Raw genomic sequence first — 27,628 nt, 5'->3', positions numbered from 1 at the left:
ACGACCTCGACAAGGCTTTTCTCTCGCATCAGAGGTTTATTGGGTTAATTCTGTTGAAAACTAGTCAACATGCCAGCTACCAAACACATTTGGGATTGTCCAGGTTACAATCTGCATGTGTAATAGACCATCTGGAAATTGGCATTTACTTCATTCAAATGTCAGCATGGCAAAAATAACGTTCAGAATTTATAGGGCCACCTGTTGACTTTGGAATGCTCTTCTTGACAGCCTGAAGTTAAAAAAAAAAAAAAAAAATCTTTACAACTACACAATTCCTCAGACAGTCTGACTGTTCCGACATCAGTGTTTGCTGTTTAAAAACAATTTCTCTATTAAAAAAAAAAACACCCGTTTCAGTTTTTTGGAGCGCTGCATGTTTCGTGCGTGCTTGGAAATGGAGCCTCCCTCCAGGCTCCACCTCCGACTCCACGCGCACCTTTCATGCAAATGATGCATGCTTTGGAGCGCATGTACGCTCTTCGTGTGGAGCTATTTAAACCTTACTTTGTGGCGAGCGAACGCACGGCAACGTTTGGAGCACGCGTTGCACACTTGCATTGAAAAGACGTCGCGCGCGCGCGTGCGTGGAATGAAGAGTTGGAGGACGCGCGTTGGAAAGTGATCATTGTGGATGCGACGAGGAGGTCTGAGTGAGGAGCACCGTGAACGCACCTTGCATCCAGCAGCCACCACCACCAACCAGCAGTTTTAGGCATGGGTGGGCAAGTCACCAGACATGGTCGTAAGTACAAAACATGACGTCACCTACAACGCTATTGTCGTTCTTATTATAAATATAGATTAAAGTTAAAAAGGCTCCAGGCTACTCTGGAATATCACATGACGATTGCTTTGCAAATTAAACCTTCCTGAAATACAAGTTCTTACTTTCCTAAATGGTGTCAGCATACAGTTAAAGTTTCCTCCGTTTTATTTTTTTTTCTATTCCTACTTTGAACTATTTTATCTAAGAGTTACTTTATTATTTATTTTTATCTCGTTGTCGACGTTTACTTAAAGGGATGCAATCAAGCAGGTAGCTTGCAGTTGCAAGGTTGCTATTTGTTGGACTGCTTAGTGTCAATTGTGTTGGAACTCATTTTATTCTTTGACCTTTTGTGTCATTCGAAAATGAAACCATTCCATGAAACAAGACTTTCCCTTTGAACTCTGTGCGCGTTTGACAACTTTTAAGACGTCAAAGTTTCATTGTTATTCTATTTCCCGATGACGAACATTTTAGCCGGAATATTGACGCACCTATTTTTTTTTTTTTTTACTGACTTGTATTCAGTTGAATGAGGAAGATGACAGATGCTCCCCATCCTCACCAAATTTCACCTCGAGGGCGTTTCGATGATCAGTTCCGTGTTGGAAATGTTTGGCCACCCAACGGCCCTGTCATCTTCCAACTCAAAACTGCACGTATCAGTAATCCCTCTCAGGGTCTTGGTGATCCTCTTGTCCCACTCAAGGGCCCATCAATCAAACTCAGCCCGTGTCCACTGTCAGATCACTGTGATCCAAACAAGGGGAGCAATTAAGTCCATTTTGCAGGTGAGGTCGGATTGAGACATGAGCTGAAGTTATCCGACCACATGGTCTGCTTTTATTTGCCACTAGACATGACGTGCAACGTGACATCACACGTGCAGTACGGTCAACGTGACTTTGACCAGGACAATTGAGCCTTGTTCTACAAAGACCAAAAATCGTGCAAAGAGTGCTCAAAAAGCACATTGAGCCCAGTCGAATGGAGATGAAATTGCACGTGTTCATCTGCCGCGTGACACTCTTGGAATAGAAGGAGAGGTGATGTGGCACATAATCAGCTGATTGATAATTTGTCTCTGGGTGGCAAACCTCACGACACGGCAAGGTCACGCAAAGCCAAGCGAGAATAGCTTCAAAACACGAGGAAGTGGGAGTTTCGCGTAAACCATTTGGCTTCCTGCTTCGACTGAATGTGCGGTGGGCGATTTTTTTATTGTTAGTGAGACGTCGACGCTTTAATGAGAGGTTGGGATCATGTGACCTTGCCCACGACGCAAAGGAAAAACCGGAATCCAAAGCGTCACCGTCATTATAATTATTAAGCGTCGTGTTTCACTTGGGCTAAACAGTCATCCCATTGTATGATTTCGCTATGCTGGTTTTATAGCCAGATGAATGAAAACAAAATTTCAAGCTACTGTTTTTACTAAAATGTGTTGTGTATGTCTTGTTGACCCGATATTAATTGCATGTTGTAGATCTGATCAACGGACCGGTTCCCATCACGTCTCTTCCGTCTGGCTCACTTCGCCACAAGCACAGCTATGACTGCTCAGTTCCCATCACGTCTCAGTCCCCCAGCTCGGAGCTTCACCACCACTTCGAGCCGATAGACTGCCCGAGTCACGTCACATCACTGCGTCACAACAAGCATGTACGGCTGTCCAGCCATCAACCCTGGTTGCCCAACCAGGATCCTCTTCTCTTCCACCCGACGGTGAAGGGCTCGCAAATCGTCATGGACGAGTCGCAGAGGATTGTCCGCAGGAGAGGGAGCTTCTGTAACGCCATCGTTTTCAGCGACAGAAGCCTGGGTGTAAACGAGGTGGTCCGGCTGAAGGTGAGCCAGATCGAGTATGGTGTTCCAACGGCGTGACACCTCCAGCGTTTACTTTAGTTCTAGGAACCAACTCCATGTTTTCATCATCTAAACTACTTTTCTACTTATTCGCCTTTCAGTCGCTATCCAACATCTATCAATTTTTAAATGCATGGCCATCAACCAGTTGATCCTCCATTCTTCCATCCAGCTATTAACCATCTGTAGGCCATCCATCCATCTCATTATGTCCCATGAATTTATTAATGCAGCTATCATCCATCAGTTCTTCCAGGCGCCTGATCAACCATCCATTCATTATCTACTCGTTGGTAAATCCATCAACCAATCGTACGTGAACAGTATTGTCTGACTCGTGTCTCTTTGCTACTGCATTAGCATGAATAGCAATAATTTCTTTTAGAGCGCCATTGTGAGAGAAAGTCATTCACACCCACTCATCTTCTCACCTCTTTTCTCTCCTCATGTGTTTTCTCACTTTTGGTATTTGTGTTGGCCAAAGAGGCGGCTCAGTATAAGTTTCCACTTCAGCTGTCAGGCCATCTATGTCTCGAAAAGGGAGAGCATGGTAGACCTTGCTGTTTGAGGAATGCTCTCATTTTGGATATGGATTTTCATCTTGCATCTATCAAATTAACTTCTTTCATGTACCTTCCCAGATCACGCATACCCACCATGCATGGCAAGGCGCTCTGCGCATTGGTTTCACTACCCAAGACCCGTCCATGATGCACCCCAAAAGCTTGCCGAGGTATTCGTGTCCAGATCTGGCGTCAAAGAGCGGTTTCTGGGCAAAACCCTTGCCAGAAGAACTTCTCAATACTGAGAGCGTCATCTCCTTCTGGATATCCAAGAAGGGCCGAGTGCTCTACCGGATCAACGACGGCACCTCCAAACGTTTATTCAGGCAGGTTAGCTCCTATCTGCCTTTGTGGGTTTTCGTTGACGTCTACGGGAAGACCAAGGGAGTCCAGCTTCTCGGTGAGTCCATTAACTCACAAGAAACACGTGTTCGTCTGAGACTTCGTGCATATTAACAGCTGTTCCTACCTTCCTCACACCTACAAAAATAGCTCCGTGGACGAAAGATGGTGGGAGATTTGGTAGATTGTAAACACCACACTTTGTTAGTCACAAGAAAATCTCCCTGAAGGGATTTCTCAAAGTTTAAAGGCTTGCAAGATGAAAGAAAACAAGCGATTGGGTCATCGGCAGTCGGCATCGTCTCATTGATTCACTTCTCGTAAGTTGCTTGTGAGCAGCGTTTATGAAGGAACAGCTGTGGCCAATTTTTAAAAACGTTTCTCGAAAAAGAACGAATAAAAAACTGCTGCATTGTCTAACGCTTCTAGGGCGTACAGTATTTATAAGTTGATTTCTGAGAACGTCCCTGCTTCTCATCTCGCAATTAGAGGCTGTCGACACTGCAAATAAAAATAGAAAGCGGGCTCCTGTATGTTGGAGTTCAAACCATTTAACCTTATTTCTCGCCCTGCTATCTGGCGCTAGAGCTAGAGGTCCGCTGGCCTCGCGCTGCGACTTGGCTCACAGCTCATGTCCAAGAACCAGTGAAGTGTCTTGGTCATGCTGATGATGTCAGGTCTGCTGAGGATTTTTTTTTTTACCCTCCCAAGACAATCAAGGCTGTGGAATGTCTCACTCTTGGGTTCTAAATGTGACTTAGTGGAAGTGCCTCAGGTCTATCCGGCTATCCGGTCTCTGATCAGTGCACGCTATCTTTGGTAAACCATGATAAGATGAAAGCTGATTTCCCACTAGCGCAGTGCTTCTCAATTATTTTCTGTTACGCCCCCCCCTAGCAAGAAGAAAACTATTCGCGCCCCCCCTCCCCACCGTGACTATCCTAACTTGTCTTGTAAGTCGTAAAATGTTGCACTGTCGCAAACGAAGTAACAATGAGAGCGCCACTGCCCCCTGCTGTAGTAAACGCGCAATTACACTTTATTCTAGTACTGCCAAAAAAAAAGCCTGTTCCCCAGGGTCACACGCGCCCCCCCAGGAATAGCACCGCGCCCCCCAAGGGGGGCGCGCCCCACTATTTGAGAAGCACTGCACTAGCGGGACTAAACATGGACTATGGGACTACCAATCTTTTCTCTTAGACCAGGAAGTTGGTCTTGTCTGACTTCATCAACTCTGACTGAATCAAAACAGTCATGTCAATGGTCTTAGCCAAGTCACTTACAGACTAACAACATTGCAGTCGAAAACGGTTTTCAAACTCGCATCTGTACATGTTTTCTCAAGATCAGCGAGGTTGCTTTTGGTGTGTGCACGCAAACGTTACACCAGCTGCAAGAACAGGCCCTGGTTTCCACCTGCTGTGAGCGACGCTATCTGATAATCAGCCCACGTCTGCAGCAGTTGTTTTCGGGGAATACAAATGGAGCGTGGCGCTATGAGTGAACTCTGCCGAGTGTAGAGAATGGCCCGGCGTGGATGACCTTGGTTGTACTTGAGATGAATGTGGCTGATAGTAGCTTAGTTAGTTTTGGGTGGGATTGGTGGACTCGGGCCATCAGGGGAAAAAAAAAAACGTCAAGGCGAAGCATTTGAAGTCTGAAACAATTGCAGATGAAATACTGTGGATGAGATCTAAAAATGTTTACTTACGCACTGGCTTAGTGAGACATTAAATAGGCAAACATTATTCGAAGTTTGTTGACCAATGTTGGCAATTTGATGTTGAAACAATGGGCAGGCACAAAGTCAAATATATTCTTGCGATCCAATCTCGTCGCAACCTTCTGAATCAGTCGTCGAGAATTTTTTCACAAATTCTCCTCACAAGATGACAATCCATCATATTTGATCTGCCAAGAAACTTCAGGTATAATATTCAGGAGCTCAAGGAAAGCCGGGCGGCTGCTCCCCACATGCAAGAAGTCAAGGGTCAACCTGAGATTAGGGAGTAGGCCAGAAAGCTGAGATGTTATAGCGTAACGGAAGAAGCTAAATTCATCCGGAGAAACCAAAGTTGAGCCTCAGGGGGTTGGAAATCCCTTACGTCATCACCGACACATTCATGTCAATTAATGGTGAGTGCCCCTTGTGTACGTTTTGTGCCGAACCAGCCGCTCGGTTGAACATCTAGGCGGGAACACAAAAGCGAATGAGAGTGTGTTCAGCGGCTGATTTATTTGATGCACTTTGGCAAAAATGCCTCAGCGAAATATTTAAGGCTATCAGAATTATTCGAAACAGATTGGAAGGTGCTAAGATTGGTTAGCGCCGTGGGTTAGCGGTTAGCATGTGTGTTCTATACATTTCCTGCTTGTTCAAATGAATTTAATCTGTTAAAAGGTGATCAAACACGTTTAGAAATATTTACGGAATCTGGGAAGAGCTAAAATAAATAACGCGACCATATCCTCCGCGATGAACGGGTTTTCACGGCGTAATGAAAAACATTTTTGTTAGTTGGAGTTTGCATCGGTTTGGTAAATTAGGTCACACGCTACTTTCAGTTTCATTCCCGTCAAGTGGGAATGTGATACATTCTTGTTGTCACAAAAAAAGTACCCTAATCTCTTTTTCGTCTGGTTGCGAGTGTTTGAATTCCTGCCAAGTTACACAAGGCCCGTAAGTCAACCACATCTTTTGATAGATGCAAGAAACTCCCCTGGGAGTTTTTGGACTGGCGGTGGATGAGTCACACTTGATCACTGACACGGTGCCAGTGGTCCGCGAGGCTGAAAGCAATTGTTTCTCTTGAGACGCGGAGAAGAATCCAAACGTCTCTCTTAGCTCTCAGGTGATGAAGACAACTGAGCACATCCCAATTTCTATTGAAAACGGAGAGGACATCACCTCGTGTTATTTTATTCTTCTCATTCAGATGCAGAGCAGTTCGTCAACCGCAACAATAAATGCATTGTTAAATTTACACCACTTTTAAACATTTTATGGCTGGAACGCCGTTATAAACGTGCTCCATAAACCTGTCCCGGTTTCCCGTTACGATTGACAGATCCCATCACACGATTTTACGAGGACAACAAATCAAATCTCGGTGATGAAATGCGATGCTAGGTTTTTGGTGCAGTGAATAGTTTTTGTGCCTTTGCACGTTTATTTATGTTAGCATGAGTCATCCAACAGAATGGCATGGCACTATTGTTGTCATACACAGACTCTAAACTGGACAGGCAGGTCAAACGTCATTCTTTGTTTCTATTACCATTCACCGTCGTCACCTTGTTATTGTTTCACGTGTCAATAAGGGCTTACTTGGCCTGTCACGTGTTTGTTGGGGGGATGACAAGATGTTAAATTTAGAGAGGTCTGATACTGAGAACAACGTTGAGTCACATGACCGCCTACTCCCTATTTGTATCACTGCTAGTACCAATTCGATTTTGTAAACGAGCTAAAATTGGTTTCGTCAATCCAAAGAATTCTGTTTTTAGGAGGTCGTCTTGGCATAAAAACACCCGAAAAATCACAAATTGCTCAATTCCGCTCCATCCCAAGCCTCCAACAACAACAACAACAAAGTGTACATTTCAGTTGTGCTGCCACGACACGCAAAGTCCTCGATCTTGAGCCCGTTTCCAGCCAAAGGCAAAAGCGGCTATCAGTGAACCAGAACGGCAAATAATGGTGTAATCATTAATCTCGTTTCCCTCAGATTTCGTCCAATGAAGCATTGTTATTCCTTTTGGTGCTGTAAACATTCCAGGTTTGATCACTCTTTTCGAGGGCGTGGATATTAAAACCTGATTAGATCTGCCAGAATTTCAAAAGGAGCCTTTCCTAAGATTTTCAGGAAATTACTAAAGCTTATAATCTTTTGTTGGGTCCAAAGGTTCACTTGGTTCACGTTGATACCTTTCTGGGTAAAATTCTTAACATTATCGTAGCTAAGCGATCGACCACGCCGCGTTCCGACCGCAGATCCGAGTTTTGTCGCCAACGTATGAACGGAACTCCGCCATGAACTGAGATTCCCCCTAAATGTATTTACAAGAGTTTTCGGTTTCGAGTGATGTCAGGCTTTGGCGTGGAATCGTCGAGGCAAAGTAAAAAACGCTTGCGAGGCAGCTGCTCGGATTTGACGGGTCCTGGCGGACTCTCCGTGAGCCAGCATTGAAACGCTAATGAAGCTTGTCACTTTTTTGGAATGGAAGAGGCTTTGCTGTACGGGGAAGATGCTGATCACTCTCGCAAGACCACGGCCTATCGTGTTTAATGACCTCTGACCTACTCCTGTCGACAACATGTGACAAAGACTCTTCTGGAGGGAGTCTGGACTTCTAAAAGCTCATAACACGTTTTCCCCCTGTGCCTCTTGTTCTCTCTCTTCCTTTATAAGCCCCCTTTGCCTTTTTAGGCAACACGCCTCTACTCCACCCTGCTCTGCGTTCTCGTGACAAATGACATCACTCAACATCTCTAGATCTTGTCCTGAATCGACCCCCACCCCCCTCCCTCCCTCCCTCCGGGCATGTAAATCCCCACATGGACGCTGTTTAATGCAAACGGCCTTGGTGAGGTCGTCTCTGAAGCGGCCCAACTCGCACTTCTAATCCTGCTGCGCCGGGCCAAGGAACAAAATGAACTCTGTGCACATTTGGTGCTTGTAAAACATGTTTGGTATTTAAATGTTGACGTTGGCTTTGAGCCAACCACGCCCAACCCGTTTAACCAACATTCGGCACAGCTGTAGAATTATAGTGGTCTTTTTGCCATGAGGAAGCTATGCTTGTGGTTCTGATATGATTTCTTCTCAAATAGTGCCAACGGTGGACATTTTCCAGTTGTGCAGGTGCATCGTCAAGATTTGGATTCGGCTCAGCCTCTATTATCGTAATTTGCCCTCAGCTTAAACGGGTCCATCCAGTTTGTGGTTTTTGGGTTGTTAACGTTCGTCAAGGGTGGAGAGAGTCTCCTTTGTTTTTGTTTTGTTTTTACTTTTCTCCATCTGCAAAAGTTGACCTGGTCCGGTATGCATTCTCCCACTTGATCGGAGCTTTTCTCACGACATTGAGCTCAAAGACCAATTCATCATTTTCAAAGCGGCCCCTCCCATCCTGCTTCGAGCCAGTCAATAGCTTCGGGCTTAGTCGAATGTTATTATGTTTTCTACTTGTTCCTCTCTTAAGTGTTCAACCTGCCATGGCTTTTTTGTGGCTCCTCTTAAATGAGTGGAAACCACTCTTAAAGACACAGCTGTTAAACTATGACATGTCTAAACTTTACATTCAACGTGCTTTTAGAGCATTCGTGGATCATGTTGTGGAGTTAAGTGTACCCTCAGCAGACACTTAACATTTCCTTTATTTACTTTTGCCGGACTTGACAAGAAACTTACAAATGCCAAGCATAACGGCGAGGATAGAAGTTATCTCCTTTCTGGCCGGATGATAAGAGCGCTAATAATAAGACGCCCGCGCTTGCTTGTGGACACTCTTTGCGGAGGAAGTAATTGAGTTCAAGCAGTTTTATCAGCGGCTGGCCGGAGATGTGCTGTCTCTTTATGATAAAAGTCGTCAGCTGACCTGCACAGTAGCCAAAATCGGTAGTCGAGTCCGATCAGGGGTGAAACCCGCTAGCATCTAATCAGGCTAATTTTAGCATTGGGTCACGATTATCCATTAGTGAAACCGTAGTCCCAAGCCCATTTGTGCCCGGCGCTCGTAAAAAGGGAGAAACTCGCAGAAACAAAGCGGACCCGCCAACCGAGTCGTGAATTCATGCGTGTTATGTAAACATCAAGACCGCTGGCGAGTCTTTAAAAAAACTTCTGAAGGCTAGATGTAAACACCTTCGTTTTTACATTACGTTTATTATATTTATCTATTTTGTATAAAATCTAATTGCCAGTATTTTATTTGATCTAAAACGTTCAGTGGGTAAAAAGGCCTCTGGGTGATATTAGCAATGAAAATGGAAGCTGCTCAAAAAATGTCCAACCCGTCGACGAACGAGCCTTAAGACTCCACACTGAAGACAAGAGTGGGAGGCTCGTCTTCTTTTCTCATGTGCGTTACATAAACCCGTTGTGTATCTTTCTTTTTTTGTGTGCTGTTACGTAGCTGCTGACCCGGAGCTACTGTGTGTGCTTTACAATGAATATGCTTCTTTATACAGTTGGTGGTAGTTGTGCTCCAAACTGCATCATAAAGAGATGATTCAAATTCATATTTGTGCCACATGTGAGTAACAAAATATAAAACGTAAAATATATATATGAAGAAATATATATATATAAATATTTTTTTTTAAAATCCAAATAAATAAAATTTAGGAATTGAACCGGGGACTCGATCCCTACTTCCTTCAGCCCTAACGGACAACCAACAATTCTTTGTCTCCACAGACAGTGAGACACTACCACAGAATGGGTCAATCGGTTCTACCCGCTCCCGATTGACGTTCCCCAAAAAGACGAAGAAGAACTCTCAAATTCCGGTGCACCTGTGGAACATGTTCGAAGACGACCCGGAGGAAGACGACCGCGACGAGCCCCAGTGCGTCGACCACATGCCGCAAAACTCTCAGAACTTGCGGCTGTGCTCCGAGCTACCCGAGCACCTGGACGACGAGCTGCGGTTTCACCACGTACACGGCGAGCACATCCGTCTGGAGGATCATCACACGGCGGTGACGCTGAAGCATCTGGGCCCGGACAGGACGCTGGTTTTCACCAGTCGGCCTCTGGAGCAATCCGAAAGCGTCTTCGTCATGGTGCACACCGCCGGGCCGGCTGAGCTGTCGTACGGCGTGACGGCTTGCAACCCGGCTACATTGCGGCCCAAGGATCTGCCCACCGACATGGTGTGGCTGCTGGACCGCATGGAGTTCTGGGCTGTTGACAACTTGTCCGCGCAGCTGTCGAACGAAGATATCCTGGGCTTTGAGCTGAATGCCGCCGCCGAGGTTGTTGTCAGCCGCAACGGCAATAGCTTGGGGGTGCAGCTGTGCGTGGACAACTCCAGACCGCTGTGGATGTTCTTCATGCCGCATAAGAACGTGGCGCAACTCAAGATTTTTGGTACGTTTGCTTTTATTCTTCCATTTTCCTTGACAGGGTTGAAAAGTGGTGGACATTTTCTGGAAGGATTCTGGTCAATTCCTATGCTAAGGTTAAGGGGAACTAAAAGCATGGAACTCAAATTCTAGAATATCATCCAGCCACTTGCAGGTAACATGTTTTTTTCTTGCCGTAGTCATCTATCAGTGCCTAGGAGGTAATTTCTGTCAGGCTGGAGCTCCCCGCTGCCACAAGTGATATTTATCAGGAGGGGGTTAGCTCATAATAGCTCCTTACGATGCCCACCGTATGCATTATTAAATGTAATTGCGCTGCGCATGGAGATGCTTGGGCGTCCACCCACCGAGCCTCCCGCCACTCCTCTTCGCTTCCTCCGTTCTTGCTTCCCGCCTCCGCTCTTCGGGTTCCTCCTGTGAGACGTTTTCCCACTCCAGCTGCGAAAAGGACTGTCGGGCGGCGGGACACGTCTCCGCTCACCCACACGCTGTGGGGGACTGGCGGACGCCGGTTGCCGTGGAAACGCGTGTCCAACGAGGCGAGTGACAGTTATGTCAATGGCTGGGTGTCGTCAAACGGAACAGATGGGACCCCGTCGCGCCCACGCGGTGCTTCGTCTCATTGAGATTGGATCCGTTTTGTGCAAAATGTTCCTCGCTTCTTGACACTTGTTCTTTGCGGAAAACTCGTTATATTACAGAAATCTGCCATTTATAGCGATTGTGTGTTTCTGTGTTGTTACGTTACACTGTTCTCGCACATTTGCAATTTGCAAATAAGTAATTGTAGTCTTCAGGCCAAAGCCATGTCTAACATATGGGGACTGGCTTGGCACCACCTTGTGGCATATTGGTGCTACTTTGCCTTTAGCATTTGGGACTGGATCCTCTGCAATGACCGGGGATTCAAATGCTTGCTTTTTTGGTGGGTTCTATTTGATTGGTTGTCAGCTCTGTTGTCATTCTCGTTCGTATGTTGTCAGGCTTGTCTTCGCACTCAGACGTCCAAGGCCCACCAAGATCACCCGTGGTCGCCGTCCCTTCTCTCCCAGCATCGCCTTTGTCCGCAACCAACATCACCTCCAGCAGACTCGTCCCCTCCAGACAACCTTCCACAGGTGTGTCCAAACCCTCACAAGCTCATGGCAATAACTGATTGTGCCTTCACAAAATAGCTCGGAACCTTTTAAGTCGATTTCAGTGAAGTCACAAAGCCATCATATTCAACTTTTCCAAATAGTCACCCAGTTTGACAATAGCAGCGCAGCAGCATTGCACGAAACGGATCCACCACGCTGACTTGTTTGCACATAAGGTCAAATATTTACAGAGCTAATAGAAAGCAGCGATGCGATGTCGAGCTGGAGCGCAAATAATAGAAGATGGAGACGAGTGTAAACATGAGGCCTCATTGTCCGTTACGTTTGCTCATGAGAAAAAGTGAAGACCAGGTTCATGAGGAGGAGAAGCAAGTCTCAATGTGTCCAACTTGCCTTATGATTATATTTCGGTGGAGAATTAAATGCTAAAATAGAATGTTTCCTGGTTTACTAAAAGTGACTTAGATGTAAAAAAATAACATCCAATCCAGCGTGATAGGCTTTTCCTCTTTGCTGATTAGAATTTTTTGTTTTACATCAGCCTTAGACCAACTAGTCCAGCCGCGCCTAAGACCACGCCAGTCAGCCATTGCGACGCCCAGCGCCATTTTGTCATCTCAAAGGAGCTACCGCTTCAGCACAGGTTTGTGGCGTCGATTCTACTCAATGTGTGTTTCAGATTAAAAGTATTTCAGTGGCTCTCAAAGTTTTGGCAAAGTTAAAATATATATATCGCCATTTTGTGTTCAACTCATTCAGATACGGAGCAGAACCCCACGCCGTCTAGCCCGAGCTCCGTCGGCCCCCCGCAAGCCTCAGACGAGTGCGCCATTTGCTGCGACGACACGGCGGACACGGTGTTGTACGATTGTGGGCACCTTTGTCTGTGCTACAGGTGCGCCCTCAAGCTAAAACAGGTCAAGGCGCCCTGTCCCATGTGCAGGAAGCCCATCCTAGATATCATCAGGACCTACAAAAGTTCGTAGGGCGCCGACTGATTGGCGAGATCAACTCAGGTTTTCTTCGAGTCGTAAAGACTCGTGTTTTTGTGAGAGACCCGATTGGAACTCTTCCGTTTGGCAGTGCACTTACGAATAGCGCCACTTTCATGTTACAATTGTAGAAACCATCATATTCAACAAAAAAAAACAATATAATCAAAACACAAAATCTAGTGAAAGCCATGAAAAATTTGATTAAATGTTTTACTCACCGAAGATGTTTAGCTTGAGTTGTCTGTAACTGTTTTATGCGCACTTGAGTCGGTCCGAGACGGGCGTTGTCTTGAGGGCTCAAGGATGCAAATGAGCCATGAAGTGGCGCAAGGTCACCTTGCTGCCGTTTAAAAGAAGCCGCCAAAGCACGCACGACTTTCTGTAATTGGGTAAAAAAAAGTTAACAGTCTGGCTTTGTTCAGGAGCTTTTAAAGGACAAGTAGACTTTTTTTTTTTTTCCCATCATCAGGAGGAGGAGGCGGGCAGACAAAGTGACTTTGTTTACTTCACCATAACGAGGATCTTGAAACTTGGGGTGTGTCCACAATAACAAGCTTGGATTTCTTAAGAGAATATTTGAGCCACTGACAACTGCAGGGGGCCAAGTCCATTTCTTTAATGGCATGCGATTAAAACAAAACATCATTTGTTTATTAGAGTATCATTACTGTCACCTATTGTGCCTTTTTTAAAAATAATACAAAGCCATGTCCAATCATGAATTCAAGCATTTCGGCTTAAAAAGTGCACTGCTAAACTGGAATGATGAGCAGATTTTACGTTTAGTTTTAGCCGAGAAATAAATAATTATGAATCGTAAGATGTATATTAGTCTGAGGTTTTTTATTTTTGTCAATGTTTCTATGAAGAGTTTCAATAATGATGAATTATGGACACAACCATCCCAAAAAATATTGTTCATACCGTGTTGTACTTTAAGTTAAGCAATTGAATTAAAATGAAAACATGATTTAGCTTAGCTGCTTAGTTAGTTTTATTGAAAATCAGTGAAGCAGGTTAATTTCTGAGACCAAATTTTAACAGCCATAGTTCAACTTGTAAAAATAATTGAAAGGCCATTATCATTATAAATATTATTATTATTATTTTAATGTTGGGGGCTGTGTTTTTGCTATTTATGTGAGGGAAGTGTTTTTCAAATTAGCCATGACGTCTCGCTCTGTTCAATAAAGTTTACATTAAAAAGAAAATGCCTCACTGTTTATTTGATGACATTATTCTTGTTTTCTACCCTAGTCTCTTAAAATTAAATATTTTAATATAAACATCTCAGTGATAATTTGTCTTGTAAATTAGTTTTATTCCCTGTTGAAAAAATTTACAAAACTTATTAGATTTCAAAAGTTCCCTTGTACAAATTCCAATGAAAAAGATGTTGAAGGCAATAAAGCAGTTAAGGCAGAACATTGGCGAGCTGCACGCTGTATCTGCAGTGCATCAAACCCAATGCTTCACTGAGTACTTTCGAAACGCCCATTTACGTACAATACATACGTACAATATGATAAAGGAGGAGGGGGAGGCAGCGGGTCAGAATAAACAGCTGTAAATCACACTGACTGTTTATAGACTTGCGCTATGTAGAGCAGGCCCTGCTTTATTTACTAGCTCACAGGCCACAATGAAGCGACATGTAGGGGTGACGCAAGGGTGATGCATAGGCTCAATACGTGTTTGGAAAAAAATAAAAATAAATATCTGAAGGGGCTGCACATGCAGTTGATGGTTCTAAAATGCACTTTTTTTTTTTCTTTTAACATTTCTCCAAATGCTATTTTTGAAAACTGTTTATAATGTTTGAATTATCAATGTAATTTGCTATAGCTATTTGAAATTTGCAAAAATTTTAAAAGCCGCACATATGTGTCAACATAGATTTAGAGGATGAGCAAGAACACACAAAAACCTCCACAGACGGACATAAATTGGCCTCCTCATAGCTTCTGAGTGTTTGGTTAAGTGTCACAATCGCTTCTTGACACACAATTTATTTTCCCATTCCTGCACACACAGTGTATTGATTTGGAATCCAAAATTGACTTACCGCATGGGATTGAAGATGCTATTTGTTGAAGATTTTGAGCTTTCACCTCAGTAATTTCAGACAGCCTGAAAGGTAATGAGAATCAAAGTTCAACTTTGAGTGCAAGATGGCAATTGCCTGTTGTCATTGTAAAGCTTTTTAATCACTGTCAGTCAGTGTTTGAGGTGGGGGCGGTTGATTCAGTGACGCGTTGTGCTGAAATGCCGCGCTCTGCTGCCCTCCAGTGGACACAATGTGAAATGGCGGAACAGTGACCAACTGTAACGTCAGTCAAAACAAAGTAGAAATACGTCCTCACTGTATAAACTCTTCTTTAACGGCAGAGTGAGTAACGTAGCCAGTTTGTCTAGTTCCTTTTTTTTGTTAAATGACATTAAATTCAACTGACAATCGTGTCGAATTGGAGCAAACATTTGACATTATTCCACAATTCTTGAGCACGTATTCAACATTTCAAGTTAAACCAAAAGGGCACGATACTTACCAGATGTGAAAGGAGCAAGGCGAACGCAAATATTGAACCCTGAAACGATTTAATAACAATAAACAACACTTTACAAAAAAAACAAACAAACGTTCCCATCCAAACAGTCTGCCGTCGTTTTTCCTTCAGTGATGCGCGCGCAGCTTTCGAAATCCGCTCTGCGCACCTGGACACAATTACGAGCCAACGTGACGTCATACACGCAAAGTAAACATGAGTGAAAAAATAAAGGAAGAACCGTTTAAAAAGTGCATTTATTCTCATTTTCAGGCACTTGAGTTATTGCTGCTTGTCACACAGTAAACAGTAAAACTAAAAGTGAGCATCTGAGTTAAGACTACAAGTAAAAATGTCAAATTTACTGCCCAGCAGAAATTTTTTTTCAATGTCAGGATAGATTTGGAGCGTGAAGTGGTTGTGAACAATTGTGTCAACCGTAACGGTACAAAAAGAATGAATAAATACAATTTGGGTGGAAGATAGCAAAGGGCTTTTGTTTTCCTGGTAAACCATCAAGGGATTCTATTATTATTATTATTACAAGCCATCGTTACAATTAAAGATGCTCACAAAAGAACAATTAAATGCGTTGAACATTTTACATCATTTTAACGTACAGTACAACAAAATAAAGGTATGAAAACATGCAATGAAGACAGCACCAAGATGTGACTAACACATAGCAGCAAAAAAAAGTTACGTTTGAACAGCTCAAGGCTTTGTCAGTATAATAAAATCAAACATGCAGTAAGCTTTAAATGCTTAGAAAATTCTACAAAAATGATTACAGTAATCCCCTGCATATTCGCGGTTCACTAATCCACGCTTTGTGTGTGTGTGTGGGAGGGGGGTGACTCTACTTCGAGCTATTCACACTATTCTCTTAAGAAAAGATGGCACCAAAGCTCTATCTAATAGGAAAGTTTTACATTTGGGTTCGAGGAACTATGTTGAAGTGATGCGTCTCAAGTTTTATATGTTGAGCCTGGGTCGTTAGCAGAAGTTACGGAAGGAAAAATCTAGGAGGTCTTCCTCAGCTGTATCTGCTTCGGAACATAACATTTTAGATCAAAAGTATGAGAGGTATCAGTATTTGGCATTGGTGAGGACACAAAGAGTGAACATTAGCATTGGTATCGGTTAGCGGATTTTATTTTTATTCTGGGAATCGGTCCTTATAGCGAGGGATTACTGTACTTTCGGTTTAGGGCGGACCGACGAAGCATCGAGTTCCTCTTTTAGGTTAGCGCTTTGGCTTTGTTCCTCTTGTTTCATTGTGAACCTCCTGGAGTTCTCGTACAAAATCAAAGTGTCCGTGTGAGTAGTCTTTCCAACGAGCGAGTTCTGCCAGCTCCGAGCGCACTAAGGCTTCCTCTCAAGGTAATTGGAAGGAACCCACCCTTTTCTGGGCTTGCCACTGTCCAGTACTTTGCAGTACCACCAGCCGTTGGGGTTCCTCTCCAGAACCTCCAGACTGGTCCCCTCTGGGAAGCCCATGGTCTCCTCGTCACCGTGGTAGTCGGCAATGGAGACGTAGATTTCCCTGAGGTTGTTGTGGATGATGTGGGGCTTGGGTCTTACGGTGGACACAGGGAGGGCATTCCTCTGGGAGGTACCGCCCAGGAACTCCGAACTCCCGGTGTTGGGTGGGTTTCGGCTGGGTAGGGCGATATTGTTGGACCCCAGGTTGCGGGGCACGGTGCCGAATGAGGCGTTGCGACGTACCACGGGGCTTCCGCGAGGGTGGTTGCCGGAGTTGAGGGACTCGTTTCTCCTGAGGGAGCCGACGGGGCTCGGGTTATCCCTGATGGGGGCTGAGATGAAGACCGACTGCGGTCTGACCACCTGTTGCTGCTTGCCGCCGTTCTGCTTGCGCGACCCGAACAAGCCGGTGGGTTTGGAAAAACCGCCAGGTGGTTTGGAGGGAATCGGTGGAGTGACTTTCTTTAGGTTCTGATTGAGGTTGTTCATGGCCTGAACCCTTTGCTCGTTCTTCTCCAGGCTGTTGGACTTGCTGAGGCTCCCGGGTTTGGAAGGCGTTCCGTCGGATTCCGAGCCAGCCGCGTCATCCTGCTGCCGCACGGGCTCCAAGAAGTACGTTGGGGCCCACCCCTCGGAGTCGTCCCAGCGGATGTACCACCAGCCGCTCTCCTGCTTCTCCAGCACCAGCACCTCCACGCCGGCAGGAAAGCTCAGCTCCGACTCTTGGACTTTCTCGTAAGCGTCGGTAGTCCGATAGAGGACGCAGCCTTCCGCGTCCGAGTCCCCGCGGCTGCCTTTGGAGTAGCTGGAGGAGAACTCCGAGGACGTGCTCTGAGATGAAAAGGAGTCCTCGGAAGAGACGACAGAGGCGGTCTCGGAGTCCTCGCCTTTGTTTTTGCTGCCGTTCTTGAGCTGCCCCGTGGGTCGCAGCTGTCTTCTCAGCGTGCTGATGTCCATCTTGTCCCCGCTGGATGCTTTGGCCAGCTGCGGTTTAGGCCTCACCACCGGCTTGGGTTTGGAGGAAGACTTGGCGTTGGGGGATGTTTTACTTTCCTCCTGGTCTTTCTTGGGTCTGGACATATCCGGGGTGGACTCGTTGGAGGCTGATTTAGATCCGGACCCTTCTTTGTTTTTGGCTGACATTTGGTTTCCGTTCAAGTTAATCTTGAGTTTGTTGGCCGCAGATCTCCATCCTCCAGATTTGGGGTTGGCGCTCTTGCCAGTTTCGGACGAAGCGCTGGCCTTGGAGGAACTGGAGTCACGGCTGCACTGCCTCTCCGGGGTCTCCTTGAAGGGCCGGAAGCCCTCGTTCTCATAGATACACTCCTCCTCACCCTCCGCCTCTTGGCTGTCTTCGAATGACTCGCACATCCTAAAGGAGGCGCTGTGGAGCGACGAGGCCGGAGACGGTTTGGAGGACCGCTGGGATCCCTTCTCGGAAGACGTGTCCTCGTTCTTCGCATCCACCAAGGAAGCTTCACCTCTCAGGAACTCAAACTCAGACTCCAGATCCAGGTCGCCAATGGCCGGGACGTCGTATTCCGGCTCCTCGTACACGGGCCTCCCGGGAGACACGGGAGAATCCGGAGCCTCACGACCGGGGCTGCTGGGTGGCGCCGTCCCCACGGAGTCCTGCTTCTTGACAGGCGGCGCCGGTGGAGGTACTTTGGGGCGACATAGCGTACTCGTTCTACGATTGAGGTTGGGCTTTTTGCGTTTGTCAATGTAGGAACACGGAGCCCAGCCCTCCCGCTCTCCGATCTGGACATACCACCAACCACCGGAATTCTTCTCAATCACCTAAAACGTCCCATGTGACAAACATTACATTATCCGAAAGAACCAATGAGGAAGTCGTCTATTGTGTGATTTTTACCTCTGCTTTTTGGCCTCCGTTGAAACTGATCCCATCAGATATGCAAGACTGGAATTCGGCAATAGTGTAATACTCAGCTTCAACTGTAGGTGGCTCTGGTGGGGAGGGCAAAGGAAATCCCTGGGAAGAAAGGGCATTTTGTTTTAACCCAGAGCACATGACCGTTAAAAAAATATATACTGAAAAGCTTCTCGTAGCTCTCTCATGTAGCAAAAAAATATATTTTTAATTTCATTTAATTTTATGACACGCTTGTGCAGTGGGAGGACACCGACTGACAAACAACCATGGATTTCATGATCAGACCAAATAATATTCGTCAAATCACTTTATGAAATACATTAATATATAACAAAAAGCTTCCCCACCAGGGTTGCATCTCTTCGGGGAGGAGGTTTTTGCCTGAGAACTGGAGAACCTATGAATCAGAGACAGGAAGAAAATATACTGTAAAAATAATGAATACATAAGCACAATGCACCTCAAGAACAATTTACAGTAAACTCAAAATTCTGGAATTATTTTAGTGTAAAATGACATGACTGACCGATTTCCACCCGGTGAGGTGCAATGCGGGCCACGGCCGGCGAGGCCGGCTCCGTTTTGCCTTTGCCGTCCTGCGGCGTGCCAACAGGGCCTGGGTCACACAGGACCGGTAAGCTGATCTCCTTGCGGGCCACTTGCGGGCTCTCCGAGACTTTGGCGCTGCCGACGTCCTTCTCGCTCGGGGACGTCTTATTGAGGAGGTTACTAATCTCCATGATATTTCCGATGATCTCCACCGGGCCAGTCACAGTCTTTTTTTGGGGGGAGGAGAGGTCCTCCATCTTCTTGAGATAAGAAGCTGGAGCCCAGCCCTCCTTATCTTGGTACCTGTGAGTAAATAACATTAATAATTGCACGCTACAAGTTTCTGTGAACTTGTCATTCCAGGTGTGTGAAGTGAAGCTCACCTGATGAACCACCAACCTTCCAAGTTCTTCTGGATCACTTCCACGACCTCGCCTTTCTCAAACGCTATTTCATCTTTGCCTTGGCTGGTGTACGGCTGGACTGTGATGTACTTCTCTTCTTTGTAAGACAGCAAAACATAACAAATTTAATAATTTATAATATATTCATGATTTTACAGATTTTTGTATGGAAACAAGAATTCAAATTTAATCCAAAAATATTGTTTTTATTTTTGTGCTACTTTCCTATTCAAATCGGGCCGTAGCGCCATCTTGTGGCATCATGTCAGAAAAAATACCGCAAACCGATTTTTTTACACAAACGTCTTGGAATAAAGTCCAAAGGAAAAGAGATTAACCAGCAATAGCAAACCATAAATATGTGTGGGGTGGTTAATGTATACGTCTACAAAGTGCATTTTAAAGTCAGCGTAAACAGAATGGCTATCCACTCTGAGCAACACATCTTGAAAGTCGACTATTATGTCGCACACCGAAGCAATCCTGAAGATACAAACGTCATGCACAGGCTGTCATTCATTTACGTTTGTTTACATAAAGTGCACCTTCGTCCTATGAAGTGTCCTACAGACACCATTTCCCGTCATTATGGCAATTCCTGACCTAACCCTGCCCGACTGAGTCTCAAGAGAGCAAGACGACGAAAGTTAGACAAAGAAGATGTTGAAGCAGTGTTTGGGATCCTGCTTACCAAAAAGTCAATTTTTTCTCCCATTTGCTTGCCCTTTCCCAAGGTTGTCTCAAAGTGTACAGGAAGAGGGAAATGCTTATTTTCATTAGCATGTCTATGGCGATTTGCTTGATAGCATTAAGCCAGCAGACTTTCGCTAGTAGATATTAGCGCTGTTCAGGGCCTATACAGTATACATCAACACACATATACGTTTCCACCTTTGCTTCCCCTTTTCCAGTCCAGAAGCAGTATAAAAATTCCCTTCCTTTTCACGTTCAAGACTAAGATCCAACGAAAGAAGATTTTTTTAGACCTTGGGGACTCTTTTTTTTTGGTGTGCCCCCCCACCCCACACCCCTCAAACAATATCCAGCTGAGCAAAAAGGGGAAACTCTGAATCAGATGTTTTGTTAACCACAACGTGCATCGCCTCCATCACTGTTTGACTTGATTCGAGCGGAGTCAGCACAATCTTTCGAGTCCTCGGGTGGAAACAACTCTCCCCCTCTCTCGACTCCAGAGCGCGGTGCCAAGCGCAAATTTGGTATGAACCCAAACGCCGACCCACGCTGCTCCTGACCATCTTGGCCTGCCCGCGAACGTCATAAACGTTGTTCTTGATGTGTCGAGATTAGTCGCAATTTGCGTCGGAGCCGAGTCAGTAACCGGCTCTAACACGGCTCTTAAATGCGGCGTCAGGCCAATGCCGCTATGTATTGCCCAACAGCTTATTGGTGCTTGGCAGGAGAGCGGTTTGGGAGAATTTGGCAGGGTTGGAAAATAACAAAATCACAAAACATATTTTGTAACATAATTTCAGTTAATTGTTTGTTAGCCGGAAAGCTAGAGTTCAACTCAGCTTTCCTGGAAATATAATTGCAAGAATAAACCTGTACTTTATATCAGGATCAACATTTCATAATAAAAATTAGGATTCTTTCTGGTGTTTTTTTTAGGGGGGGGGGGCGGATAAATGGCATTTGAATGCGGGACAATGGATTTGGCGCTCCCACTTGTTTTCAACGAGCGGCTTATAAAGTGCTGATTCGCATGTCAGTTAGTGGTTAGTCATGGTGGATTTACGTCAACAGGATGCGGGATGAGACAAAGAGAGACGTCACGAGGGCACGCACACAAACAAAAACAGTGGCAACATCTGTCTCACTTCACCTCGGCTCTGCTGCCGGCTGATGACACCCCCCAGCGTCCATCTCCGGTCCAGCCTCTTCAGGTGGGACTTGTGGCGCTTAGTGACTGACGGACACAGACATGGACATGGAAAGCGAGTGCGAAGCGGCACATGTTAAAACACTCACAACACAAGACGCTATTAGCTGCACATGGAAGACAGTGGGTGGACAGTTAATAGTGGAATGATGGGAGGGTTATGAGGGACGTGTTAAACAAAGCCATCTCCTCTGCGGCTTTTAATTAGGATGTTGTTAGCATGGTTTCCCCATCTTGTCATGGTGGAGCATCTGGGCCACACATTGTTGCCCTCGGGAAATGCGTCACATGACTGGAACAGCTGATACTCAATGTGTAGGTGTACCTAATGTAATGGCCGGCCACTTTACATTTACCGAACAATTGCCCAATGTTCCGATCTAATGTCACATTTTTGCATAGTAAGGCAATTGTGTGGCAAGAAAAGTCTTTTGGCAGCACTGTTAGAAAAACTCCATGTTTGTTTTGAAGCCTAATAATCATTTCCATACTCCGTTTGTTGTTTTCTCCAACAAAACGCTGCGTAAGACTTTTTTGTAAATACGCTGCAACTGCTTCACTTTTATTTCAAAAGAGTCCAAAAAGGAGAATTTTTCCACTTATTATGTGGTTCGACGGCCAAGCCAGTCAGAGATTTGAGCGAGGCCATCCAAAGGTGCTTTCAGGCTGGACTGGCTACGCTACATGAGCAAAAGTAGAGGGACACATGAAGCACGTGTCATTGTTGAACCTTGCTCGCAATCATCCGACTCATGGGGATGATTAAAGTAGTGATTCGGCGCGAGCTGAAAATGGAAACGCCACCTATCAGGTAAAGCCTGAGGAACATCCTGGTGTGTACAAGGCGCTACTGTACAACTCATCACCAGGTTGTGGTCAGCTCCCTCCCAGACCCCCTCCTCACCACTGACCCAGACTTGAATCCGCGCTCTGTTCAAGCGTGCCCGCGATGGCAAGAGGACAGGGAAAGCGGTTCACGGCGGGCCGACATCAGCCGTTAGGCGACGTCTTGTCACCGATCAAAGGCGGGAGGGTGGCTACAAAACGCCGTGTGTTTACGTGTTCAGGTGGGTGTGCGGTGGCGATGACTTACCTTCGCCGCTTTTGGAGGCGCCCAGCTCTAAATCGTCTCGTGTGCCGCTGTGGGAGTTGAGATAGGTGGCGGGGACCCAACCTTGCTCCTCTGAAGTGCTGACAAACCACCAGCCTGCGGGAAGAAAACACAGCAGTTGACCGACGTGGACTGACATTTACAAATTTCCCGCGATAAATTACTATTGCTGAGTTTCCAAAATGATTCCCATGGACTGAAAACATTTCCCTGCGTGAGTCCTCAGCGATGGCACCAAAAGCCTCCTATACGTAGGCGCTTTGACGCCCTGTTCTGTTTTTTGTTGTGGTAACAGAGACACAACGCACCTGACAGCTGCTTGGAGAACCATAAAGAGGATAGGAGCGTTCCATCCCAGCTGGCCCAAACTTCCAGCGCACGTGTTACTGACAAAATGTTGTGTTTAGAGGGCCTTTATTTCTACCATGGGAAGAAGAATTGGAAAAATCCCGCTGTAATGGGTTGTTACCATGGGACTGTTTTGGGATCGCAGCAGCTTATTAGTGCCATCTCTGTGATTCATGTGGATGTGGTCAATGCATGCTACGTTAGCAAGACAGTAGTATGGAAAGCTGTTTGAGCATTTATTCCATATTGTTGCTATCCATCTTACGGTCTACGTAATACTAAGTGCAAACTTGGAGTAAGTAAAGACATTTGTGACTATAATAAAATTATTTTTTTTCCACTACTGCATTAGGATAACTTTGGCCTACCAGAACATATTACAAAGACATATTTTTAGTGTTAGCTGCCACTCTGTCTTATGGAGTTCCACAGGGTTCTTTCTCGGGGCCCCTGCTGTTTTAAGCCCAGTTTATAAAAACGACCATACGAGTACCTGGAGCTTAAGGTGGATACGAAGGATATCAAATTAGCACAAACGGCTTCCGTATATTAAAACTTTTTCGCATGGAGTTTGGGTGGTTCCGTAACTTAAAGAAGGGTTCTGCTGTTGGGCGACTGCCTTGGATCACCACCCGCTGGCTCGGACTCAAGGATATAACAAGGCATGTAATGTGCTGAGACTTGCCATAAAAGCCACGGCTCAAACAAAAAGCGGCATCCATAAATCAGTCAAGAGTCCGAACAACCTAACCTCAGAAAAACAACATGTTGTCTGTGCAGGTCTAAGATGAACAACTCCCAAAGGCCAGTCGCACGCAGAGCAATGCTCGACGGAATCACAAAGTTGCAAAGTTGCATTGACCCTCGCACACCTAAAAAAAACTCCCATAGTCCATTTCCATTACTAAAATGCTTGTCGAATGGAACATTCCATGAGGCTGGTTGACTTCCCAATTTCAAAATTAGTTTTCCTAATCACATATAATGGCAGGTGAACAAATTGGTTGCAGGCTCAATTTGTCACCATCATAAAACCCTTCCATTAACAGTCGAGGTGATTTTTTGGAGTACATCCCAAACGGTCATTTCAAGGGCGCGAGTCATTCTTAAAGGAGTTCAATGTACACGCAAATAAATGGCAACAAGCTGTTGAGCGGTGCAGTAGCGACGAAGCAGATCCATATGGCGTAAAATTACACCGCAGATGTGGGATGACGCACGTCATCTCGGGCGATATGCGTGAGCTGTTCTGTGTCGGATCACAAGTCAATCACCGATGCATATTTCTAGGTTTATCACAACCGGCTTCTCCCCTGTGTCGCAAACAACAACTTCAGACCACAAGTTTTGGAAAGAACAAATATTCAGAATGCAGCCAATTGCTGACTGGAGGCAAACATCTCTGTCCAGCGTGACAGCGCCTAAGTCAGCATGTTGAATCGATCAAAAAAAAATACTCGTTGCTTTATCTGGGTCGTTGAATGCTTTTTCTGCATTGGCTTTAAGTGCATCGTCGCAGTTGGAAAGAGGTTACGAAAACGATATTTCGAAAGAAAACTAGAGCAGGGTGCTGCGAACGCAACTCTATTTGTGTTTCATTCTTTTCTTGACATCTGGAAAATCCACACATGCTTCTTTTTTCACTGTAATCCACAGCAGACTGCCGCAACAGGAAACCAAATATACACAAATTGTTTCTTCGCCGTAAAGAACTGGATGATATGTAAAAGGAGACTGTGTTTCCAAACACGATTCATCAAGGGCGTTAAAGGCGCGATTTGATGTGATTAGACCCAAAAAACGTCCACAAGCTAGGAACGAAAACAAAAGCTCTACACATCTCACTGATTCAGCAGCAAACCAAAGCTTTTTTTTTGTTTTGTTTTTCTGGATGTGGAATGATGAGGAATGCATCGGCGCAGCAGACATTCGACACCACTGTCGAATGGAGCGGCGGAGAACCTCGTTCATTTCCAGCTTCTGTATTTATTAACAGTAGATCCACTATCAACACACGAGTAGGGGGAGGCTATCAGCTTCACACACACACACTTCCAGTTTTCATAAAAGACCGGGTTTCAATTACCTGGGCGCCTCTGGCGTAGCGAAAAGGGGGAGTTGTGGGAAAACGACACAACACGACTTTCAAGAATTTATGTTGACCTAAGGAGCTGCGTTCTCTCCCTGAAGAACTGTGAAAGGATCTCCTCATGGGCCGTAAACGAAGCGCCACTTGTAGTGGGGTGGGGTGGGGTGGAGGGGGTCGATGTTGAGACACAGCGAGCCTTCAACGTGTAAATGGCCACCCCTTGGAAATGTTGGTTTAACCTTCCTTGCGGACACGCTGTCTCGCTTCCCAATCGGTGATAATTAAGACGACTCGGGAACCGCTCTGACAGCCTCTCGAGAAAAGCTTAAAAGCGATAATACATAAGGGTTGGAAAACACAAAATGAGGGTTAATGTCTTCAATTGGTCCCTGAAGACTTCTAATGGAAATCTCGAAGAATGCGCAGGAAACGCACGACGACGCGAGGCTGATGTGTCTTCCATATGTTGCTGCGAGTTCAGCTTTGAAAAAAATAAAATAAAAGACAGTGTCGATTGTTAAGCAAGTTGGAGAAAACATGCTGAGTCTGCAGAAACGCAGATTGAAAGCATGCAAAGGCTTGATTATCAACTGAGAACATGTGCAAAGCATGTGCGTGTCTTTTTGACCGGTTGGAATTTGTGCCAGATAAATGAAGAGTTGGTGTGACATAAAACGAACGCCTGCAAATTCTTATCGTCATCAAACTGTGTCTCAATCGAACAACGATCTCGACAACTCCTCTGAGGACGATGGACATTCATGCAAATATCAATAGCAATTCATCAGTCATGTCGGGGAATCTTGGAATTAATCAATCCCTGAGATCGAGTGGCAAACTATCCAGCTGCATGTTCTTCTTTGTGTCAGTGGTGAGAAGGATTGAACGAGTCATTCTGGACAGTTCCATCCTTGTGGGAACAATTGAAACAAGGCCCTGGATGAGTTTGATGGGGAAAAACCGGAGAACCCTGACAGACCCTAAACCCCTTTAGACAAATTTGAGGCTGAACTAGACTAGCTTGCAAGCCAGGTCTTCTTTATCCAGTGACCCCTTAGGAATGCTCTTCTGGAAGAATGGACAAAAATTCCCATGCACAGACACTCAAACATACTGGAGAAAGTCTCCCCAGATAAGTGGACGATTATATTTCCAGTTCCTCTAACGGACAGGTAAACCTCTGACTCTGAAGCTAAACACACACTAATTCAAGGGGCCGCCGGAATGATGCCTCAGGGGGCGGGGCTTGAACTTGTGTGGCTTCCACTGTGTGGCCTTCGAAGTGATGCTGCCGCCACCATTGTCGCGATACCAAATAAGGAATCAACATCGCCTCTCCGTGGAGTTCCAGAGAATCTAGGCCACGCTTCATCTGAGAGCCGTTCAAGTGACCCAACGCTTCCTCACCCATCCGTACATACAAATGGTACGGGATTGCAAAGGATAACTCGGAAGGCTTCCCAAACATGCGCACTAAACCTCATCTTGCCCTCAGCCAGCAGACAGACGCCGGAGACAACAGCACGGATATATTTTTACCATGTGAGACTAGAAGAGACATCCAGCACATCCATCATGTCCTTCCAAGGGCCGGTGCGGCTTAATCTTCCAGAATTTCCTGCAGGTTCAGTCGGCACTTAGCCAGACAGCTGAACATCAAAAGCAGGTGAAGAAACTGTTTTACCTTCCAGGTTTTCTGCAGTTCTGATCTGCCAAATACTTGAGTGGGATAGGGGAGAACATTAAGTACTTGTGTCCTTAGTGACCTTTGGGGTCCCTCATATGTCTTTAGTTACTCCACCCTGATTTATTAAAGAGGGTGGGGCAGGCACTGTGCTTACAGTCGTGCCAGGGAGAGGGGGGGGGGTCTTGGGGCATTCCTGGAGTTTCATTTGTCATTCATAAAGGCTGATCTACTCTTGGAATGGAGACAAGTTAAACACTGACTGGTCCTTAGAGAGAGATTTGCTAAACCGGACCGGGCACAAAGTGCCTCGGGGTGCCTTGGAGGCATTGGCAAACTGGTCGGAGGGAGAAAGTACAACAGTTCCAGGACTTGATGCACTCAATGGAGAACTTTTGAACTTATCAACACGGTTGCTAGCTTTGATGAACATCTCTCACATAGTGTAAACGGAGGAGCGGCATCCTGGAGGATCCATTAAGCCATAGTAATGAAGCAACCTCTCTGAACCACTCACTTTGGCAGGAAATGACTTTTTCCATTTCTCTACAAGTTTCTTCTGTGCTTCTCTCAACAAGCAACCCCCACCTCCTGCAAACTCCCACCAAGAAGACAAATAAAATAGGGTATGCGTAATCATGCAAAGGGAGTGAGGACAGAATTATTCTACGGCACATTTTTAGTGAGGATTTAAAGCTTACGTTTGGACAAAGTCAAACTATGAGTTTCCTAGCATGGTCGTATTTTTTCTTTGCAAACAGGCAGCGTTTTTAAAAAGGTTATCAGCTGATTTACAGGAGTTACAATTTTGTATGACACTTTATCAAATATATGTACAGCCCCAGTGGCCTAATGGATAAGGCACTGGCCTCCTAAGCCAGGGTTCGAGT

General features: G+C 45.5%; 2 protein-coding genes across 9 annotated transcripts in view; one reads left to right on the top strand and one right to left on the bottom strand.

The window, feature by feature from the left end:
* The first annotated feature begins 448 nt into the window (after window positions 1-448).
* neurl1ab (neuralized E3 ubiquitin protein ligase 1Ab) lies at window positions 449-13,936 on the top strand. The gene is made up of 7 exons (XM_061284765.1): window positions 449-745; window positions 2,256-2,617; window positions 3,277-3,598; window positions 9,960-10,634; window positions 11,614-11,748; window positions 12,272-12,373; window positions 12,490-13,936. The coding sequence occupies exons 1-7, from the start codon at window positions 718-720 to the stop codon at window positions 12,714-12,716; spliced, it is 1,851 nt and encodes a 616-aa protein (XP_061140749.1). The 5' UTR covers window positions 449-717; the 3' UTR covers window positions 12,717-13,936.
* A 1,573-nt stretch (window positions 13,937-15,509) lies between these two features.
* The window catches only part of sh3pxd2ab (SH3 and PX domains 2Ab), a 31,228-nt gene continuing 19,109 nt past the window's right edge, over window positions 15,510-27,628 (bottom strand). For 5 of the 8 annotated variants that reach the window (XM_061284752.1, XM_061284760.1, XM_061284759.1 and 2 more), the window contains 7 exons: window positions 22,600-22,713; window positions 21,450-21,533; window positions 19,586-19,703; window positions 19,180-19,505; window positions 19,001-19,050; window positions 18,633-18,752; window positions 15,510-18,556 (listed from right to left, as the gene is read on the bottom strand). In XM_061284752.1, coding sequence (XP_061140736.1) covers window positions 16,637-18,556; window positions 18,633-18,752; window positions 19,001-19,050; window positions 19,180-19,505; window positions 19,586-19,703; window positions 21,450-21,533; window positions 22,600-22,713 — 2,732 coding nt within the window. In that variant the 3' untranslated portion in view covers window positions 15,510-16,636. The remainder of the gene's footprint in view (window positions 18,557-18,632; window positions 18,753-19,000; window positions 19,051-19,179; window positions 19,506-19,585; window positions 19,704-21,449; window positions 21,534-22,599; window positions 22,714-27,628) is intronic. The other 3 variants (XM_061284754.1, XM_061284755.1, XM_061284756.1) reach the window with 3 other exon arrangements.

This window comes from Syngnathus typhle, linkage group LG8 (genome assembly GCF_033458585.1).
Source record: "Syngnathus typhle isolate RoL2023-S1 ecotype Sweden linkage group LG8, RoL_Styp_1.0, whole genome shotgun sequence".
Taxonomy (NCBI): domain Eukaryota; kingdom Metazoa; phylum Chordata; class Actinopteri; order Syngnathiformes; family Syngnathidae; genus Syngnathus; species Syngnathus typhle.
Note: the sequence above shows the minus strand (reverse complement) of the source record. Positions and strands in the feature narration are given on the sequence as shown.

What these genes read in the sequence shown, in the direction of transcription:
- neurl1ab (XM_061284765.1), top strand. Translation starts at nt 718, where the DNA reads ATGGGTGGGCAAGTCACCAGACATGGTC. An exon ending in ACGAGGTGGTCCGGCTGAAG is followed by an intron (nt 2,618 to 3,276) that starts GTGAGCCAGATC and finishes GTACCTTCCCAG; the next exon opens with ATCACGCATACCCACCATGC. An exon ending in GGCGCAACTCAAGATTTTTG is followed by an intron (nt 10,635 to 11,613) that starts GTACGTTTGCTT and finishes GTATGTTGTCAG; the next exon opens with GCTTGTCTTCGCACTCAGAC.